At 45.1% G+C, this 22438-nt stretch overlaps 2 protein-coding genes across 2 annotated transcripts; one reads left to right on the forward strand and one right to left on the reverse strand.

Annotated features, from left to right (window-relative positions):
• Positions 1–3343: 3343 nt before the first annotated feature.
• LRRC29 (leucine rich repeat containing 29) lies at positions 3344–15216 on the reverse strand. The gene is given in 9 exon segments (XM_033157124.1): positions 3344–3981; positions 4140–4275; positions 4278–4356; positions 5964–6152; positions 6154–6177; positions 8098–8310; positions 8647–9630; positions 10487–10588; positions 15152–15216. Coding segments are annotated over 9 exon segments (1929 nt in total). The 5' UTR covers positions 15179–15216; the 3' UTR covers positions 3344–3806.
• A 154-nt stretch (positions 15217–15370) lies between these two features.
• Positions 15371–21751, forward strand: TMEM208 (transmembrane protein 208). Its single transcript, XM_033157125.1, has 6 exons — positions 15371–15489; positions 16431–16526; positions 18263–18322; positions 19048–19184; positions 20160–20244; positions 21007–21751. Exons 1-6 carry the CDS (start codon positions 15484–15486, stop codon positions 21142–21144), a joined length of 522 nt encoding a protein of 173 aa, XP_033013016.1. The 5' UTR covers positions 15371–15483; the 3' UTR covers positions 21145–21751.
• The last annotated feature ends 687 nt before the right edge of the window (positions 21752–22438 follow it).

Raw genomic sequence — 22438 nt, forward strand, 5'->3', positions numbered from 1 at the left:
ATCATAGCAAACCAAATTGCAATGAATCAACATTATCACAAGCAAGGGAGAAAAAGTGTGCCAGTCTGTGGCATATTCTCAATCCTCCAAACTAAGCCCATGTATCTAGAATTTTAATTCTGAGTTCAAAAAATCCAATAGACACATTTGCTGATATATGTGTATGCATATAAACCTGACCTAACTTGCTTTCTTCCAGCTACAGCATTTGAGACCTCTCAGAATTTTGAATAATTTCCTCCAGGTTGTTTTGCCAGGGACTTGGGAATGTATTGGAGGACGAAACAGGTCTTAAGGATCGAAAACTGAACACTATGAAAGGGAAACAGAGCCGAGCCACTGATACCCACCCATGGGGCTCTCTTGTATTTATAGCCAACACCTGCAACAATGAGTGCTAGAAAGTTGCTTTAAAAGAAAAGAGAGAGGCTTGCCTTCTGTGGAGCCTGGGTTGTATTTGAGAGACCCTATTTTAGACTTTCCCGTGTGATGATAATCCACAGCACAGAGACCTTGATCCTATCAGCAAAACTGCTGCTTTACCAATGGATTGTATTTCACATTTGGCCTTGCTAATTCCGCAGTGAGGTTGCCTTAATTATGCAGGTGACCTATATTATGCAAAATTAAAGGAGTTGGGGAAACATGGTCCGGGGGGGGGGGACAGAGTCCTCCCCTCCCTTGCTTTTCTCCCGCCTTAGAAACTTTGACTCCTTCCACAGAGAGAGTGCAATGTCACCGCTTTCCCAGTTGTTTAGCCTGCATACTGCCTACGGGATCTGCCTTTGCCACATTTTGAAAGGCAGAAACAAGCACTTTACAAAACTGGCTCCCTTGCTCTATGAGAACAGCATCAGGTATGTTTTGTCACCTGCCTGAGCAACAGGAGAGCTGTGACAGGGTTAGGCACTCTGCCTAAAACTATAGCATAACTATCTTTTCAGGGACCTTTTTTCCATAGCTGTGGCAAGGGAGGAACATATGGAGAGAGGTGTTTCTTCTTTATTCCCTCTTTCCAGATGCTCTTTCTTCATAGGCTCCTGAATCAGTGCCTACTTCAGAGAAAAGCTCTTAAAATGCATCCAAAGTTTTCTTGAAAATATTTTCTGGATGTGACATGGTACTTGTTAAGCCAGGGGGTGTGTGTATCTGTTGCTTTTGAACTATCTCCATCATTATGCACTGACAAAAGATGGATTCGATGGCCAATGTCAATCATGCAAATTAAGCAGCTTTAAGTAACTTCTTATTTTGTGCTTCTTACCATTCCACATACTTTTCTTTTTCTTTTTCTGGTCTCCCAGCAGTGGTGGGGTAAAGGAGATACCTATACAGACACTAAATTCCCATGCTGGGGTGGGGAAATTTTGGCCCTCCAGATGTTACTGAACTGCATCTCCCATGAGCCCCAGCATTCATGCCAATGGCAGGGATGATGGAAGTTGTAGTTCAGCAACATGTGGAGAGCCAAAGTTTCCCCACAGGTGGGCTAAGGCCAGGAAGCTGACACTCAGGCAGTGTTCCCATGGCAGCGATTCCTTTGTTCTTCTGTTAAGTCATTTTGTAAGTAAATGTGATTTTGGTTTTCTTGTGAAGTTTTCTAGATGTAACACACACATATTCACAGCACTATGCCTCTTTAGAAACACTGAGTCCAATTGCACTGGAGCGGCTATTTCCTAGCCTCCTACCCCTTGCCTGTCTGTGTTATTCATCAATCTTGCAGCACTGTAGCTGCCCGCTATCATAGGAAACATTTCCACCTTCAGTATCTCCTGTAAAGGACTTCCCAGACTCCTTGAATTCCTTCCTGCTCAGGTGCTTCTACTGTAACATGTTCACTGTGGTACTGCCTCTGGCACAGAGGCCTTAATATTATATTATTATTATAATAATAAAGGGAATTATCTTTATGGAGTTTTTTGTAATTGCTGTGAGTGGGTTGAAGCTTTGGGATGACTGTGCACAAACCAGAGGAATCGGTTTCTGCTTGCCATTGTGAAAGCAGGCAGTTCCTCTTGGTGTGTGCTTTGGAGGTCGTGACTGGGATTTTAAAAAGCCCAGTGAACGGATGGCCCAACCTGTGGCCCTCTTGTTGTTGTTGGACTCCAGCTCCCATCAGCCCCAGCTATTATGGCGCATGGTCAGGGATTATGAGACCTGTAGTCCAGCAACATCTAGAGGACCACAGATTCCCTGCCTCCCTTTTAAAACACGTGAGCTGCACTCTTCAGGCCACACCAGCAGCTGCTTTTTGAAGTACTCTGCAGAGGAGCCCCTGCATGAGAAGCCCAATGGTGTACGTGGAAGTAAGTGAACATTATGCAGCTGCCTTATGGTGCACCTGGTTGTGGGTTCTCTTCAGGCCTGGTATCAGTATAGTGGCATCCCTGGGTAGCAGCCAGAGCCCAGTAGGGCTCTAACTGGGATGAGCCATGAGCGTGACTTATCTTTCTCTGGTTTGGGCCCAGTGTCTCTGAAGCTAAAAATGGGAGGGCTCGCCCTGAAAGTAAACTGCAGTCGTGGCTGTCTGCACGAAAGAATGAAGTGGTTTTCAAGAGGTCAGATGCCTAGATTTAAATCTTTCAAAATATGTTATTCAACACTTGCACATGTGTAGAACAGAGAATAGCTTTGATTGATGTGGAGGTGTAGGAAATGCCTTGTGGGTGAGGTTTGTGTGACTGTATCACAGAACATTGTCACACAACGCTTAGGTGGAGGTGCAGCCTATTAAAAGAAGCACCCAATAGGTTTTAGAGTCCTGACTGGAACCCAGTGCCACTATAGATCCTAAACTGTGTGCTGGCAGTGGAGATTGATCCATTAGAGCAAATGACCCACCAAACTCAGTTTGACCTCTGTGAGCCCCTGCCTGCCTGCCTTCCTATGTACAATCAGTCCAGGGGGTGGCACTGTCTTGACAGCTTCTTCCTTCTCCGTCTCAGTCAAGGAGGGCAAGTCAAAGTTTTAGGCTGCTGTCTCCCTTCATTTAAAATCCAAAGTGTGTAAAACAGATACTAAAGTCCTTTATTAGTGCAGTGGCTTTGGCAATGTTTATGGAAAAACCATGGTGGATAAGCATAGTGCAGGCTTCGAAAAGATGAGTGGAAGGCTGGCAGGGCACTGGCTTTCTCACCTTTATATTGTTTGCAGGAATGCGCTAGAGGAAAAGTGGGTTACAGACTCATCTCTTCATTGCTGCCTGAATATGCCATCTGCTTTGGTGTGAGTGACCTTCCACTGTCTCCATGTGTGCCTCTAAAACTAGCAACTGTGTACCAGGGGGACATGGAAAAAAGAAGCCTCCCTAGGTGCAATTTTCCAGCTGCTTTTTAAAAAATCCCTTTCACTGACAGGGATGTTTCAGCTGCTGAAAGCAGGGTGCAAAGTAAGTGCTTGGCACTGGCTGTGCCAAAGATTACATCAACAGCCATTACCGTCTTGCCTTATGGCTGCTGGATACTGTTCCTGCTAGCGTGGGATCTGCCGTGCTCCAGGCAATCCCTCCCAAAGCCCAAGGTGCACTTCCCCATTCTGCTTGCAGGATGGGGGTGATGGGAGGCTTGCGCAACAGCCAGCTCCACCATTGAGGCAGGCTTGGGTGAGGCTGCACCCTCTATAGGAAGAATCGGTCCATTTATGGACCCACTCAGTGGCAGTGGCGCGGCTGCATTGGGGCAGTGGGACTACCAAACAGGAGCTGTTTCCCAAGACAAGTCCCCTATTGCCATTGAGGCAGCATGGGGAGGGAGAGCCAGCTTGACCACCATTTATCTCTGGAAACTCAACCTACAAAGCTTCCATCAGAGAGTGATGGAAAGGTCTGCTCCACCCACAAACCGTGACTGGATGCTAGTCTGACTCTGCAGCGGGAGTTGCGACTGGAAATGCTCGACGTCTGTCATGGTGATCTTGCTGCACATGGAGACGTCCAAGCTCTTCAGTTGCTGGCACTCCTGCCCAATGGCCTTCAATGTCCTGCAAGGGAGAGTTCACCAGTTGTTGATGGTCTCTGCCTTCTTTCAGTCCCTCCCAGTCAGCCAGCCAGGCCTTGAAGCAGCTTTCAAAGGTCTGCCTCTGGCTTGCACCTCTCTCCCCACCTGCCAGTGATCTTTGCACTCCGCAGCACTACTCACCTGGGAGTCAGCTGGTTGCAACCAGAAAGGATGAGATGCTGAAGTCGGTGCAGGGAGCCAGCGGCTTCCATGAAACCTTTGTCGGTAAGGTTTGTGCAGTGACTTAGCGTGAGGTGCTCCAAGCTCCGGCAGTTTGAGCGATGGCTGTGAGGCTGGTGTCTGTGATGTTGGTCACAAGGCTGAGGGACAGGCGCTTTAGCTCGGGAAAGCCGATGACCTGAGGAGGAATAACAGAACAAGGACAGGAAGTTGGGTGGCCCTGCCCTGGGCACTGTGATGAAGGGTACCCAAAAGAACATCCTTGCAATGGCTGTAAAAGCTTTGCTGCTCTGCCCAAAACCATTCAGGGTGGAGCTCCACACCAAGAAAGTGAACATGGGGACTGCAATGTTAGCAACTGAGGAAGAGAACTTCTTTCAGAGCCATTGTGGGGGCTGAACAAGATGCTCAGAAAGATAGCAGGTTGCAGGCTTCTTGGAGTGTACCGCTTCAAAGTGCAGTTGCGGATGGGACCACATGTGTACAAATGCTCTCCTAGGTCAAAGCCTCTCTATGTGTACAAAACAACCACATCAGAAAGATGACGACTGCTTGGAACCGTTCTCCCTGACACGCTAGCTTTTAATGGGCAGGGAGTTTGGGGCAGCTTGGTCAGGTCTCATATAAAGGGAAGTAGGAGCTTGAATTTTAAAGCTCTCCCTCCAACCAAACTGATTACATATCCTGTGACGTTCCTTGCATTTTTTTGGATTTTCTGCAGAATGTGACCTGTTGCTAACCCGTTTAATCCTCCCACTTCTTATGCCTTGACAAGTTTCTCTCCATCTGTGTATCAAACCACTTCCTCTTCTTCCGTGACCCACTATTCTAAACCCTTTTCTCCAAAGCCTCTCATTCTCTCCATGGTTGTGTGGCCGGTCCCTCTACTCGCTGACGTCTCACTACCCACACATTCTGCTCTTGCTTGTCTAACATCAGTCCACCTGGAAGCATTATATCCCTCCCATGGCCTGTACTGTTGGTGCTCCATAGATGTCTAATTTGAACAGGTGCCAATGAAAGGGCAGGGCACACAGCTCAATATTACTAGGGCATCTATTTTGCATTCCAAAGGTCCCAGATGCAATCATTGACAATCTTATGTAAGATAAGAAAGACTCTCAAGATGGGAAAAACTCATGCCTGAAATGTTGGAGAGCTGCTGCCAGTCAGTGTGGACCAGGGATGAGAACCTGTGGCCCTCCAAATGGTGTGCTGGCTGGAGCTGATGGGAGTTCCCCACCCCAAACTGATCGAGAGGGACAAATGGTTTGACTCTGAGTAAGGCGACTTTTGACATGCTTATGGTGGTACTCCTGCTACCCTGAAGCCAAGGCTGTAGATGGTTTCTTTTGCAAGAACACTCTGGTTCACAGAAGAAGAAGAAGAAGAAGAAGAAGAAGAAGAAAGAAGAAGAAAGAAGACGAAGAAGAAGAGTTTGGATTTGATATCCCGCTTTTCACTACCCGAAGGAGTCTCAAAGCGGCTAACATTCTCCTTTCCCTTCCTCCCCACAACAAACACTCTGTGAGGTGAGGGGGCTGAGAGACTTCAGAGAAGTGTGACTAGCCCAAGGTCACCCAGCAGCTGCATGTGGAGGAGCGGAGACGCGAACCCCGGTTCCCCAGATAACGAGTCTACCGCTCTTAACCACTACACCACACTGGCTCACACAGGAATTTGTCTATGGGCCGATCATGTGTCCCATCTAGCAAAGCACCTACTATGCCACTAAGCGATGGTCTCCCCATAGCTGATTGTATTTGCAAGCTGCAGTGACCAAACCTTAGCTATGCTTGCATCTGTGAGTTCGGTGCAGGCCGTCAGGTCAAGTTCTTGAAGACGAGTCAGGGCATTCAAGGAGGCTTTGTGCTTCTGCTGAGCATCCTGCTTGCTGAGGTCAATAAGAATCTGGGTGTCCTGCTCCAAATCCTGTGGAGGTGGTTGGAAAAATCCCATGTTGCCAAAGTTCCTGCGTGAACTTTGGGCCAGCATCCTTCTGTCAAAGCAACAGAATGAGGGATTAAAAAGAAGCTGGGACCATCTTGAGACCCTCTGTTTCCTATCTGGGTGACACCAGGCAAGGACCAATGCTGTGGATTTGAGTAAACTTTGATGGAACTGATGCTACACAGTGAAGACTAAGGCTGTGGTGTGAAAGTAGCTCCTGACCCCTCTGTTTTAAACAGCCCTCCAAGGCTTATGCAGCCTGTGTTTCTTGTGTGCTGTACTCATAAGCAGCAGGGGCGACGAAACAACAGGAACCAAAGAGCCAACTAATCCAGCGTTCAGTTAGGATAATTCACCAAGGAGGCTCACAAGCTTGGTATGAATGTGAAGATCATTTCCTGTTTGTCTAAGAATCAAAGGCAAACTACTTTCAAACCTGGGGGATCCATTTCTACTGTCCTAGTTAATAGCCCTTGTAGTGTGGCTGGTTGGGAGGAAGGCAGAAAGGCCAACACACTTAGAAATGCTAACGAATAATAAGTGGTATATAAATGCCTTAAATAAAAAGAAACATATAATAATAATAATAATAATAATAATAATAATAATAAAATAAACATATAGGTGGAGGCAGAGCCAAGTAATTCTAGTTTTGCCTGCAGAGTTCTACAATGGCAACAATGAGAGTAAGGAGGAGGAAGCTGACAAACCTGAACTGAAGGCCGAGAACAGATTGAGTTTGGGTGGGGCCAGTGCCCCATTTGCCCCTGATGAACCAGCCTCCACTGAATCCTTGACAGATAAACTTACCCCCAAATGCAATCTATCATTGGGGGCATCGTTGTAAATAGTTCCACTGAACACTCTGTATTTTGCATTCTGTGAAATGCTTCCTTCTCTTTGCCTTAAATTGCCCCAGATACAGCAAAACACAAGGGAAGAACTACCTGGCCACTGGGAGGTTATATCCCCTGCTCTGCATAAACAGGACCCTGGCCATCTGGAAGATCAGTCTGGGCCCACCCATTGGCCAGAGAAGTGGCAGCAGCAGGAATCCCTATCTACCCTCCCTGCCAGAAAGAACACCCTGCTTCAGTTGCCTTGGACCATAAAAAATATTCAAAATGAATAATAGTTCACAGACTTTTGATTAATCTTGGGTGAGTGAGTGTCACTTGTCACCTCTGCAAAACCAGACACTGAATACCCGGTGGCCGCAGAACTAGCCAGCATGCCAGAATCGCTGTTCTTGGGATTAAACCAAAATAGTGCCAATACCTAGGAACAGCTGAGTGCTACAACTTGGAAAACTGCTAAACAGCCACCAGTGCTTTCCACATCTAAACTTGGCAAAGTTTTCAATGCTGGTTCTGAGAAAGCAGGTACCTTTTTCTTTGGAAGGCTCCTGCCGTCATGATGGGAAGATAAAACTGCAGGGTTGCTTCTAGTCGCTGCAAGCTGTGCAGCTCAGCACAGGGCAGGGTATGTAGACTGCAGCAGCATCTGGGCTGTGGCAAAGGATGCTCCTTGGAAAGGAGCAACTTCTGGACAAGCTACCAGTCTCTTCTCTGAAGCTCTGTTGACCATAGACAATGTGCTCCCCTATTCCAGGACAGAAGGTTGCCCCTGCCAGTATGTCCAACCTCAACTATCTCTTTATTAGTCCAGTAAATTGTCTTTACTGGACTAATAAAGAGATAGTTGAGGTTGGACACAAGTTGGGTTCCTGGCCTCCAGAGAGGCAGCAAGAAGCAGATCTGACCAGTTTCCCTGCCCTTCTCCCAGCTAAAAGAACAAATTGAACACTGGATTAAGAGGAAACAGCTTCTTATTATGGGCCTCTCTGGGGGAAAAGGGGAAGCAACACCAACAATAATCGGAGTATCACAGATACTGTCATTGCACAATATTTCTCTCCCCCCCCCCCCCCACTTCCAGGTCATCTAACCAGAAAAATGTCTGTTCAAACCTCTCTGGCACGTTCACGCTCCTCTCTGGGCTCCTCAACCCCCAGCAGGCCCCAATCTGTCAGCTCCTTGCACCAAGCCAAACGCAGGACTCTCAAGTGCAAGAGGTATGAAGTGATTGCTTGGATGCTTCTGTTAGTGATGGACACGCAGGAAGAGAGATCCAAAACCCGAAGGCTCTTTAGGCCTTCAGCCAGTGAAAGGACCAAGTTGTCCTGTGGAAGGGGGGGAAATGTTTAGTTGAAGGCTGCATGCACACCACATGTTTAAAGCACATCCCCACTTCCAACCAGGAATTCTGGGAACTAGTTTACCCTGCACTATACTTTTAAAGCAGTATCATATCACTTTAAACAGTCATGGCTTCCCCCAAAGAATCCTGGGAAATGTAGTTTGTTAAAGGTACAACTGAGGGTTGTTAGGAGATCCCTCGTCCCTGTGCCAGAGTTCCCCAGAAGAGGAATTGATTGTGAAAACACAAAGAATCGTAGAGAATTGAGCAACGACTGGTAAAAGGCTGCTAAATAACAAACAAATGCCTTAGAACTTACTCGTAGTAAAGAGCAGAAGGCAACGTTCAGTGAGACCAGTTTGGACTGTCCCTTCATAGTCCCAAATGCTCTCACCAGCTCACTGCACCTCATGAGGCTGCATTCAGAAACATCCAGGCTTTGGAGCTGCTTCAGGTGTGAAATGCCCTGGAAGCTGGCATCGGTGACACGTGGCAGCTTTCCCAGACACAGGTGCTGAAGGGATAGGAGCCGGGAGGTGATGACAAGGACAGCCCGGTCAGACAGCTCAGAGCAGCCACTCAGGTCCAGCACAGTCAGGTGGGGCTGGTGCTGACACAGGATGCTCACAGCCTCATTGGTTAGATCCCGGCAGGCCTGCAGCACCATCTCCTGCAGGCAAAGGTTCTCTACCTGCACCAGGGACTTCATAGCCTGGCTCGAGATACTGGTGCCACTCAAGTTCAAGGCCTTCATGGTGCTGGCTCGCTCCCGGACGAAGTGCAGGAGGTTGCGGAAAGACAGCAAAGCCGAGGAGTTGTAGTTACTAGAGCCGTAGTAAGTGTCCACCTCGAAGGTAATGTGGCAGCGGGCAAGGGAGAGCTTGGCCAGGGATGGACAGCAGCCGGTCAAGCGGTTGAAGGTGAGGTCAGACAAGTATCGCACACCGGACAGGTTCAGCTCCTGCAAGTTGATCAATGTTTCTCGGGCTTGCAGGAAGGTCTCCTCTTTGGAGAGCAGGGTCCCGGACATGAAAAGGCTGTTGCAGCCGCTCAGATCCAAGGCTGTGAGGCCGGGGCAAGCAAGGAGGAGCTCACTGAAGTTTGCCTCCGTAAGGCTACTCCCGTGCAGGCACAAGCTGCGCAGGTGAGGCCCCAGGAAGCTGGCAACAGACTTGATGATGTCCCGGGAAGTGGTGGAACCGTCCAAGTTGGTCATCTTGACGTTGCACACGTGCCTTTGGGACAGATTCTGGATTGTCCGGAGTGAGGCAGAGGTAGCCGGGATGTTATAAAATATGCTTTCCTGGAATTTGAGAGGGACTACATGGTGAGGAGTTTTTAGATATGGACCAAGAGACATGGCTTCAATTTTTTTTTTTTTTCAGTTAGCAAAAGAAGTACCCTGGGATGGCCAGGGTAAGACACACTTGCTCTTTCTTGGCCTAATCTACTTCGCAGGACTATTGTGAGTTTAAAAAAACAACAACATTCACTGCCCTGAGCTCCTTAGAGTAAGAGTCAGAGGAAAGAAAGTATGACAAATCTCTCTCAGTCTGTGTTTGTTTGTGTGCTTTTGTTGTAGCAGCTCCAGCGTAGCCTGTGTTGTGTATATTGCTCTTGAGGGGACTTGTGGATGGATGAGCCTGCCTTTGAGGAAGGACCAGGGCTTAGTGGCAGAACACCTGCTTTGCATGTAGAAGGTCCCAATGTCCTAAGAACATAAGAGGAGCCCTGCTGGATTAGGCCTGTGGTCCAGCTAGTCCAGCATCTTGTTCTCACAGAGGCCAACCAGATGCCTCTGGGAAGTCTGAAAGCAGGACCTGAGCACAACAGCATCCCCCCCTGGTGTATATCATTTGTTTACACCACACTTTTCCGTGCTATCACTTCCTAACTATTCTATCACTTCCTAACTACAAAAGTCTGCTGCCATTTTTTTTAAAAAGTGGATTAGTTACAGCACAGTGACAGAATGCTTGAATCCACTTTAAGGACGCAAACCTAAATCTCTGGTATTGAGCTTGAATATCGACAGTCTGGAGGTGACCTGTGGCTTAGCATCATGTCTGAAATGGTCCATGGGGCTATGACTCTCCCACAGGGCAGCCCTGTAAGAACAGAGAAGGTATGGGTAAGACACCAAAGCAAGAAGCTGTTACCTGGCGTAAGGTGTCCTGGGCCGCGAAATACCATGTTTGATTCACTAGAGAGGCTTCTTTCCTATCTGCGATGGGCAGGAAGCTCAGGATATAAGTGATAATCTGCAAGGAAGAAAGGAAAAAGCCTTGACAATGAGTGCAAGCTTGTTTTTCAGCAGAAGGGCACGCCAATTTTAAAAAAGGCAATTTAAATTACAAGGAATAAGAAAGGCCAATTTTAATCAAGATTCCCATGTGTTTTTGTAGACAAGACAGGATACTACCGGTAATTCAGCTACTGAAACGGTTAAGATGGGTTTGCAGCCTTTGGCCTCCCCAGTACCTTAATCAAAAATATCTGGCCATCCAGCCCATAATCCTTTCTGTGCAACATAATTATATCTGATTAGAGAGAAGAAGTGGGGGTGTAATTGTGAAATTAATGGAGCAAGATCTGGCAAATTACTGGGCAGAACAAAAACATTTCTACAATATGTGGAAAGATAATATCTGTGCTATTTGGCTGATAGTTAGAATCATAGAATTGTAGAGTTGGAAGGGACCCCAAGGGTCATCTAGTCCAACCCTCTGCAGTGTAGGAATCTCAGCTAAAACATCCATGACAGATGGCCATCCAACCTCCAAGGAAGGAGAGTGCACAACCTCCTGGGTGAGGCTGTTCCATTGTCAAACAGCTCATACTGTCAGAAAGTTCTTCCCGGTGTTTAGTCAGAATCTCCTTTCTTGTAACTTCGGTTTGAGTCCTACCCTCCAGAGTGAGAGAAAACAAGCTTGCTTCTTCTTCCAATATGCAAGAAAAATGAGCAGTGTTTTTACCACAGAAAAGGGAGCATTTACATCATTTCATTGGCTTAAGGAATATGGGAAGTCTGAGGTAAACTGAGTTGCGGAAGAGGTTGGAAGGGACGTAAAGTTAGTAGGTAAAGTAAAATTTTTATGTATCACTTGGGAAGACAGGTGAACTAATGTCAGTGGAAGAAGCAAAGATCACCAGTGTCAAAGCAATGATTTTTCAACATCAACTTTGTTGATCTGGTCATGTTGTTCGGATGCCTGATTATTGTCTTCCAAAGCAACTACTCTATTCCCAACTTAAGAATGGAAAGCGGAATGCCGGTGGACAACAAAAGAGGTTTAAAGACGCTCTCAAGGTAAATCTTAAAAAATGCAGTATAAGCACTGATAAATGGGAAACACTGGCCTGCGAGTGCTCCAATTCGAGAATAGCCTTTAACAAAGCCGACATGGACTTTGAAGATGAGCTAAGAGGAAGGCACGTTTGGGAAATCCTCACCGTGATCAACTCCCATCCGTAAACCTATGTCCCCACTGTGGAAAGACATGTGGATCCAGAATTGGCCTCCACAGTCACTTACGGACATACCGTTAAGGGCTACGAGTGATTGCCAAAGAAGAAGGGAGGGAGGGAGGGCAGGTATTCATCATGAAAGAGCAGACTCTTTTGCCTGCTTGGGTGAAGGAAGCAAGTGGCAATGTCCGCTTTTCCAGTTCAACTCGTCTATAAAAACCCAGGCATTACTGAACCTTGTCAAAGGTTGCATATTATAAGGCTATTAAAGCAGTCAATGATTGACTTGGGAGCTGATCGTACAAAATTGAAACAGGAAAACCTGTAATTGCCATCCCTGAAGAAGGCATTTTGACTGGATGCATTGGGCTTTTCGAGTCTATAAATTCTCTTTATGTACCAGTGAGAAGCCAACATATATTTTGCCCTTCTCTGGATGTTGCTGGGGTTGCCCTCCTGTTCTTTTTAGAAAAGAGTAATAAAAGGGAGTAAAATCTCTTTAATGAGGTGGTACCAGTAATTGAAAAATCAAGTTATGAGACATAGTGGTTTCTCTGATGAACAGAGATGTTAAGGCAGCCAAACTATTCTGTGTTTTTATCAGTCTGTCTTTTTGTCTCTCGTTTATGCCCCTCTGCTCCCTCCAACCACAAGATCTGCTTACACAAAACTTGTTTGGACCCAAAAGGATTCCTAGGTGGAAACAACAACAAACTGAAAAACTACCCAGGCTATAATCTGTGTTTTAAAAACCTGTTCCACCTTGAAACTGTGTTGTTGGTATGCTTTGGTCTACAGAGATTATGTTTTTTAAACAATTGTAATTGCCCTCTAGACAGCATTTAAAAAAATAAAAATAAAAACTTTATTATGAAGTTAAAATAATAGTCCAGTAAAAAATGTAAAATAAAGTAAAATAACAAGAGTAAAAATAAAAACTGTACAAAAGAACCCCTGGGTTCATAGCCGTAATAAGATAAAATAATGTACATTCTCAAGAGACTACACAATATATTAGATGTTAAAACAAAAACTGGCCATACGCAAAGATAATACAAAATGAAAGTTATGGATACCAAATAAAGCCGTATTTCATCTGGAATTGCCTTCCCCTAACTGACTTGTCATATAAATACCAATTGGCCACGAAATGGAGGTGAAATCAATAGGTTTAGTTGCATCCTGAAATACCCTTAATTTATGAGCTAATTTTCCAGAAATAAGGATAAATATTACTTTATTAAACCAAATATTTAATGAAAAACCCAATGATTCCTTCCAGCCCTGTGATATGGTCAAATGAGCAGTTACAAACAGAAAAAATATAAGTAGTCCCATATTAAGTCCGTATTCAACCCATCAAAAATTGATAAAAGACACCATTTGGGGTCTTTACGTATTATTTGAGCTACTGTATTTTCTTCATAATCTCTTTCTATCCCCTTTAGAGCGATTTCCACCATTCAAAAATTTTACCACACTGGAAAAGTAAACTCCCACTGAAGTCAGTTTTTAAAGGAAACCATACAGGCCAGCCCTTCAAGCATCAACATGATGTTTCGTTATAACAAAAACTGCTCCTTTTCCCTTATGGGGTACCCAAGAGCCCATATAGAGTCCTTATGTAGGTTCTCTATCGGTAGGAGAAAATAACAGAGGCCAACCAGTGAATATTGAGAAGCAAAGCAGCTAGTAAGCCTGATCTTTATTAAACTGTTGTAACAGGGTGCTCACCACCAAAGCAGGAGGGAGGAGAAACACGGAACAATGGTGTGCAAACCCTTATATAGACTTTTGAAACTGCCACCCTGTAGCTCAAGACCACCACCACCCCATACATCATACATACATCACAGAAGGGGCAGCCTATCATAGAAGGGCGGTCTACAGCAGAATCCTGTCCAGCAGGAAACCTGTTAATGGGTTTACCTGGACAACCTGGTCATTCTTTTGTGATGATAAATACTTTATTCCTGAGTCCAGTTCACAGGCTCACCCTATTCATACAGAAATGTGCCCTTAAAGCAGGATTTGTGAGCACAGAGACAATGGGGAGGCTTTCCCCATTTCCATCCAAACTGCAGAGGAATATTTGAGGTCATGGAAAGAGTCAAAATGGCTTTACGACACTTTTCCTGTACTGTTTCAGACATGTGGTTTATATATTTATGTATATAAATGTTAAAACAGTCAGTCTTTCTTGCAGCCACATCCATGAATAAAGGACTGCGGGGTGGGGGAGTGGGGTGTATTCTCTATCATACACTTCCACTGCCATACTCTATCTGTAGGAAATACTGGAGCATCAAACCCAGTCCAAAGCTTTGCTTGCACACATTGTGTTATTAATATATGATGTCTCCATGCCAAGTAAATTATTTTCTTGCCACTACAAAGGAAGTGGGATTTGCACCCCAAAATAACCATGGGGCGACACCCTAGGCCACAGATCTCCTGTGAGGGGTGGAACTGTCCTATTCATGCTGTCATAGTTCAGCCCAAAGCATTGTTTGCACACAACTCCCCAGTATTCTTGAGAATTTTTAAAAGACATGAAAGGGAGCATCATAGTTGAGAGGCACAATACCAGAGTATCCCAGAGGGAACAGTCTCCAAGTGGCAGGGATGTATGACTCAGGATGGTTCAAATTTACAGTACTTTGGGGTAATTTTGGTTCCTTATTCAGGCTGCTTCTCACGCACACAGAACCACATTATTTGAATACTGTTCAAGTGGAAAATTCGGGGGGGGGGAACAAATTCTTTTGTTTTGCAGCACCCTGCACAGTACTGAGAGGCTGGTACTTGTGATCATCCTGAAACCACTTCCCTGGAGCAGCTTTTCTGCGTTAATTAAAAATCAATCAATCATGTGGTATCTTTTAAAGCTTCTGAACAAATGTTTACAACAGATAAGCTGCGGGCTAGGTACCCGAAGAGCAACAAGAACAACATGCAGAAGATGCCAGATTCAAGTCCAGGCATCACCAGAGAGGGCTGGGAAAGATCCGCCTCTGCTCCTAGGGAACTACTGCCAGTCTGTGTAGAAAATACTGAGCTACATGGAGAGCAGTGCTAAGGCAGCATCCTAGTTGAATAATAAATAAAACCGCAGGGCAAAGAGGAAACTATTGCTGTAATTCAGAGGCAAGTACCGGTATTCCATATGACGAATGAGAGGGCGTGTGTGAAGCCGAGTACCAGGCAGGAGGAAAACAATTACGCGCCAACACGTGTTTGTAGATATGTCTGCGGGCACCAACGCGTGTTGAGTTAGGACCTGCGCCCCCCTCCAAGCCCCTTGCAAAGCTGGGGCGCTCGTTAGCAGCAGCCTCTTTTCTTCCCCTGCTCCTTACCTCCACAGGCAGCTCGCATACCTCCATCGCTCCCCGGAGCCCGACCTTGCGGGAGAAGCAGAAAACAAAAGTACAGTAAAGCCGGTAGGTCAACGGCCAGGCCACGCCCCCATTCCTTCTCCCAGCCCCGCCCCTTTCCCCCTCCTCAGCTTCCCCGTCTCTCCATGACGACGGCGCGATGCTTTTCGGGAGTTGTAGTCCTCTAAGGATAGACGTTTGTTGTCCGCGTCTGGCCCGAGCGATGACGTAGGGATCGCTGTACCGGAAGTCTTGCTGTGCTGACTTGGTGGGTTTTCTGCCTGCCTGGCGTTGGGACTCGCCGTAGAGCCACCATGGCGGTGAGTGAAGGGGCCCGAGCGTGGAGCGCTTTGGAGAGTGTGGGGTGGGGATTATTGTGTGCGGGGGGGCATGCCTGGCACGGATCGGGGTCGGAAGAAGGTTGTGGGTTCTCTCTGGCTAAATCATACTTAGAGGAGACCCGTTGGAATCAATGGAGTTGCCTCCATTTATATCAGTTGGTGTATGTCATATGCGACGTATTCAGATGCAGCCCTCGATATTTTTACATACCCGTTTCAGGTTCAGCTTTCATTTCTGCACATTTCCCCCTTTCCTATGCAATTTTTTTTTTAACGTAGTGCCATCTGTGTGGCACTTTACAAAGAACTGGCATGGCAGGCCCGCCCCCAAATTTGCATGCAATTTTAAAAGACACATGGGAACAAGCGAAGACTGGCTGGGGTGGGGAATAGAGGCATAAGTAGAAAGAGGAAGAATATGTGATTACTTCTGTTATACGTACAGTACTTTAATGGGCTTAAGGTTGTAACCTGGCAGCAAGGTATAGTAAATAAAGCTGCTGAGAAACCGTTTGGAATTGTTGGAACCTAGACTACTTAAGGTTAATACTCTCTCCCACTTTAATATTACAGTTCTGGAATTGTAATAATTTCATATTCTTCGTTTGTTTACCCCGTCTCCATTTCGGAACACTGCCACTTCAGTTTTCGCTTTTGTGCTGGTTCTACTCTACTCTGCAATTCAGAAGTCCAGAGTGTTGGGTTTGGGTAGGAGTCACCTGGATTCAAATCTCAGATGAATTGGACAGATTGAACTATTTCACAACCTTGTTGTGCAAGAGAGAAAATAACTCACCCAGGCTCTTGTGAAAGATCAGAAATTAAGTGTAATTCTTCTTTTTTAAAAATGAACTTCCTTGATATTGGCTTATTCAGCACATTTATCATTTAACTTAATCCCAATTTTTCTATTTTTTCAGCCAAAGGGAAAGGTGGGAACCAAAGGTAAAAAGCAGATATTTGAAGAAAACAAGGATACACTCAAGTTCTATTTGCGGATCATCTTGGGAGCTAATGTAAGTGTGTGATGCTCTGTGTGTATAGATTCTATACAGTGGACAAGGCCAGCCTTGATATTTTGGGCAGAAAGTATTTGCAGTTCTAAGAAAAAACCCCTTTAGTTCTGAATAGCTTACCTGCTATTCTGGGTGTCTTTCCCTCCCTTTTTACTTTGTGCAAGGCCCAAAGGAGTAAGAACTGATACCTCACATGCTGCAAGCTGTGAGATACCACTTCTAAGTCTAAAATGTCAGAGTGGGCAGACGGTCCAGGAATCAGCGTGTTTTTACATGAGTAGAATGTGTGCTTTTATTTAAAATGCACCTCTGGGTTATTTGTGGGGCACAGGAATTCGTTCAATTTTTTTTTTCAAAATATAGTCCTGCCCCCCACAAAGTCTGAGGGACAGTGGACCGGCCCTGTGCTGAAAACGTTTGCCGACCCCTGTAATAGAACATCACAAATACAGCATAAATAATATTAATTAGCAAACCATCAATAAAACAATTATCACCTGTAAAACACTATTAACCAAACAGAACTAAAAAGTAAGATAAACATCATGATTGCAGCAAAAGTCATATTATATGATTAACAAATCAATATAGTATTTAGAATCTATAAAACAATATTAACAACATTAACAAAATAGCAACTAAAAAAATAATAAGCTAGGCACTGTTAACTTCATATACACATACTGCACACCCCATGACTCATAATCTTTCACTCTATTCAGTTCATTAAAATACACATGTTGTTGGTGTCAATAGGAGATCTTCTGCCAGGGCAAAGGACAACATTGAAAGGGTGGCTTGTGGTGGGACTATGGCACAAGGGTAAATATAAAAGCAAACCAGAAACAAAAAGCATTTTTATGCCACAGTCCCAATTCTGCAGCTACTGTTCACATTATTATTTATAAAATGCACATTATGTCCATACCATTTGTTTTTAACACACAGTCAATCACTGGGCTGATCAGAGGGGAGGTTGGAGATGATGCTTTGCCCATCTCACAGGGTTGGTTTGTTTTTTATTGGAATAACCAGGAAGAGGATGGTGGAATGATGTACACTGTCCTGAGCCCTTTCAGATCCTATCTTAACTATTCTGTTCTTCTAAAATAGCTACTCCATAGGCCTTTGCTCGTCATTCTTCCTAAAAAACAAAAAAAAAAACCAACCCTTAGCTATCAATAGCAACAAGACAGCCTGTGTCCATATCTGTCTGGGAGGGAAGGAACTTAGTATGAAGTTGTCACTTCATAAACTGCTGTGCCTGAAGATGGAACGGTGGGTTTGGGTTTCACTAGTGTGACTTCATTCAGATTTAGATCAGACAAGTGGAACCTGCAATAAAATGTTGTAGTGTGGAGTGTTCCCAGTTCAAGAATCACCCTGTGCCATTCCCCCTCTTTTCCCAGTCCCCATCCCAGTTTTTCCCTCCCTGTCCCAAACAGTCAGAAAGTATTGCGTTGCTCACACAGCACTCATTGGGCTGTTTTGTGGGTTTCCCTTCCACCCCAGCTTTTTTCCTAATGGTTTTTTGTGTGTTTCTGAAAAAGTTGGGGTTCCCCCTAGTCTGCTGCCTCCTCCCTCTTGTGTGTCCACAGTGTTGTTTGGGCTGCAATGGCACTCACCTCCAGAACTTATTTATACTACATTCATATTTTTGATGCAAGAAGATTCAAAACTATGCTTTGTGTCTTCCCTTTTATGTGATTTCTGACTTTTGCTTCCCTTAATTTCAGGCCATTTATGGAATTGTTAACTTTGTGGTCTTCTATGCAGCAGCAACTGCCTGGAGTTGGGTGAGTCCAAAATGTCTGGAGGAAACTATGTTGGGGAAGGTGGTATACTCTGATGGTATAAATTGTCATCTACTGAGGGAAGTGCAATCCAAAACCATGTTGTCTCTTAGCCCCTTCATTTCTTCTTCCAAAGATACCCCACAAGGCAGCAGAAGTTTAGGATCAGTTTTCCTTCACTTAGATAGACTACCTTCCCAGGTTGACGAGCCCCATCTGCCCCTCACTTCCCTTACAGCATGTGCACACACCACCTTCTTGACTGTAAAAAGCCACTTAAGCCAGTGGCAATCACTGCATCTTCTGACACTGATGCAAGTTAAGTGTGCATTGTGTGAGGAGGCAGTTTGTCCAGAATCTTCTGTCATTCAGTTTTTTCACTTTCTCCATGCTGTGTATAATTTTATAAAGCTTTTATCATGTCCTCCTCTTCTCCCCACCCCACCATGTCCTTCATTCCTAAGTTGAGCAAAAGCTGGACAGATGCTGTAGTTGAAAGAGTGCTACAATGTCCCTTTTGTCTCTACAATTCTGTGGTTCTATGAATGTAAAAGGCTCCAAATGCTTTAGTCCAGGAATGGCTAACCTGTCACGCTACAGATGTTTTTGGACTCCCAATTCCCAGCGGTCATACCAAGCATAGCCAGCGGTGTCTGAGGAGGATGAGAGTTGGAGCCCATTACCATCTGGGTGGTTTTACCTTGCTGATTTTTGTCTTCTCCTTGTAGATTTTATTTGTGTTCAGTTTGATGATCTACGGGGCCAGTTACCGCTCAATGAGCTCCATGGCAAAGCCTTCTTTTGCGGATGATGGCAGCCTTGCAGATGGTGGAATTGACCTGAATATGGAGCAGGGGATGGCAGAGTGAGTGTCTACACTACACAAGTCCAGGTGAGCAGGATCTGCTGCCTGAGTGCATACACAGATCTCCTTCACCCCTGAGCAGGAATCATATAAAGGTACTGGTGTCTTTGGGGAGCCATTGGCTGCTTCTCAGAGCTTTGTTCTCTAGCTCCTTCACTGAGAAACTGCGGGGGGACAGGACCCTTCCTCCTTGTGTACACCCAGTGGTTAAGAAGAATGAAGTTCCTAAGTCCTTCTCACCGTCCCCTAAAACGCTTTGCCATTCTCCTTGTCCTTTCTGCCGTTTGCCATCCCGGTTGGTGCAAACAAATTACAAATAACTTTAGAAATCTGAATGGACTGGATGATGCTTAATATAGATAAAAAGTACATGATGGTCATTGATTGTAACAATGAAGATTTGAATTTCCTCCAAGGAGCTCAGTTATGAGTTTAGAACTGGGATGTATGAGCTGTGGGATAATAGATTTATTCAGATTAAAAGTTCACATTTTCCTTGGCTGTTCTCAGAAAATATTATATCAGTTGCCTTTGTTGCCTCGGTACTTCCAGCATCAGTGGCATCGCTAGAGGCGACTGAGAAAGACAGCAAAGCAGAGTGACCGCTTAAGGGATCTTGCTGTGTTTAGGGAGGTGAAGCCAACAGGAGCAGCATTTTGCTCCCTAGTGAGCAATGAGGTTTTTGAATTGTTATCCCTGTAGATTAGGCGAGTGAACCTTATGCGCCAGCATCAACTAGCAGTCATATTTCTTGTTGTTTTTAACCAGGCTACTTCTGGAACACACACACACACGGACCATCACCACTCCTATGCCATCCCTGCCTGCAGCCCCTCTTCTCCAATCTCCAGACTCTATGGCAGAGATAGTTTTCTGTAGCTCTCCCTGCTAGTGAAAGGTTTTGGGACCACAGGGCTAGGCAAGGCTTTTATGTTCTGAACCAGTAAACAACAGCTTCTTCTTGTTTATTCTCAGGCATCTGAAGGATGTGATCTTGCTTACAGCCATAATCCAAGTGCTCAGCTGTTTTTCCCTTTATGTGTGGTACTTCTGGCTCTTGGTGAGTCTTTCTAGCTCCATTGTTTGGTACATAATGAACCTGTAACTTTCATTTGCCATTGTGTCAGCAGATCCCAGCCACTGCCTGCCTGGAGGAGAATTCATACAACCTTATACTCTTATCTGTGTTCAAAACAACGTTTTATTCTTCTTATTTTTTTGGAAATGAATAATTGGGAGAGGACTGTAAAAGATCATTTCTGCAAAGAGGTAGTCTGTAAATACCATGTCTGCTGTTGGAAGCGATAAAGCTCAGAATACCAGTTTGCTGGAAATTTTTGGTGCAGGTGTCCATGAGAGCAGCATGCTGGACTAGATGGGCCTTTGGCCTGTGATCCAACATCTTATGTTTGAATAAAAGTCATAGTTTTTCTCCAGATTCCAGGTGCAAAGAGAAATGTTGAATCAACTGCCCTTCTAATGCTGTCCCATAGAGATTAAGGGGTAGCTTTGAGAAATGAGAATTAATGCCAGGCTTCTCAATCTTGTTAAAGAAGTTCAGGCCTGGAAGTTCACGCTTATGGAAAAATTGGATTATGAAATAGGAGTGAGAAGAAAAAAACACGATGATAAATAACTTTTACTTTGTTTGGTCAGACTTCATTTTGCATGCAATGACAAAGGAACATGGCTTCAGAGCACCTATTATTTATAGCAACTTATGGTATGAAAATAGTTATAGGTATATATATTTTTGTAACTTGGGTTGCTCATACCTGAAGGATCTTTAAAAAAAGATCTTTGCCTCTCTCTTTTATTGCAGGCTCCGGGTCGAGCACTCTATCTCCTCTGGGTTAACATCCTAGGGCCTTGGCTCACTGCAGATTCTTCAGCCGCCAACCAGGAGCCTAACGAAAAGAAGCAGCGTCGGCAGGAACGCCGTCAGATGAAGCGCTTTTAGCTGTGCTCATGGAAATAGATATCATGCCACCTGTTGTCTCCGTGTGGCTGCTTATCAGGGATGTGATTTCTTTTTAACCAATCAGAAACGTCAGGGGTTTCTTCTCTCTGCTGACTCTCCCCTTCTGTGACAGCAGTTCACTATAAGGCAGGGCTGTGGAATCTCTGTCCCTCCCAGTTGCTGCCAAACTCCATCTCCCCATATTCCTGACCATCGGCCATGCTGCCTGGGGTTGATGGGATTTGGAGTCTCAAAGCACCTGGATGGTCACAGGTTCTCCATCTGCGCTATAAGGCTCAATTGTTTCAGGGGAAGTGTCGCCAGGCAGATACTTGGCCTTCATCTGCTTTGTGACAAGTGGGGAGGGGACCTCTTGGATGTTGGAGGTGTGTAAATATCTTTATAAAGTGATGCTGTAATATGAATCTAAGGGTGGAGGCAATGCAGAGTTTTAAGAAATGGTTCATTAAAAAAAAACAAAAGGCTATAAGAGTATATGAGAGTGCTTGTGGCTGAACTTGGTTTTATATCATCACAACTTGTACCTTTCACATTTGTTGACCCATTTCTAAGTGGGTACAGTAAATAAAACCAAAATACAAAACAAGCAATAAACTTAAACAGTCAAAACAATAATTAAAGCCAGAGTTCACAAAAGATCGCATCCCATTTAAGGCAAAGAGAATAAGATGATAGTCGAGGTGTTTGAAAGAAGTTCTCATTTAAATCCTGGTGTATTTTTATTTTTAAACTGGCAGGTAGGAACCTCTGGCCAAAAGGTGGTGTGTAAGTATTTCATACACAATTGTACACCTCCCTGTCCTATAGAACAACAAAGCTGAATTGACGAGGTTAGACGGGCCTCCCTTAGCAGTGAATTTCAGAAACCTAGCACCACTACCCAAAAGACCCTGCACTGGCTTCTTATGAATCTGACATCTTTTGATAAAGGAGCTGGAAATCCATTTTTCAAATCTTTGTGAGTTGTGGATTTGTAGCACTCCTGGAAATGTATTTATTCTTTGGCACAAGGCTATTAGAGCCTCCTTGGAAGCAGGGACGGGGGCGAGTAAAACTAATGGCAAGGACCAGCTGTATCTCAAAGCAAGGAAGAGGAAGGATGGTTGGAGGGAAGACAGGGAACAAGATTGGGCCTGGGGTTGAAGCTGCCTGCAGCGGGAGGGGACAGAGCGCCTGACAGCCTCCCCCTTAAAATAAACCAGCAACAACAGAAGGTGGAGGTGACCTCCTGCTGGTTCTCCACTTACCTTTGGCTTCATAGGAATGGCTTCAG

This window comes from Lacerta agilis, chromosome 8, assembly GCF_009819535.1.
Source record: "Lacerta agilis isolate rLacAgi1 chromosome 8, rLacAgi1.pri, whole genome shotgun sequence".
In the NCBI taxonomy this organism is placed as follows: domain Eukaryota; kingdom Metazoa; phylum Chordata; class Lepidosauria; order Squamata; family Lacertidae; genus Lacerta; species Lacerta agilis.

Coding starts and splice junctions, on each gene's coding strand:
- TMEM208 (XM_033157125.1), top strand. Junction 18,323..19,047: donor CAGCAACTGCCTGGAGTTGG/GTGAGTCCAAAA, acceptor TTCTCCTTGTAG/ATTTTATTTGTGTTCAGTTT. Junction 20,245..21,006: donor TGTGGTACTTCTGGCTCTTG/GTGAGTCTTTCT, acceptor CTTTTATTGCAG/GCTCCGGGTCGAGCACTCTA.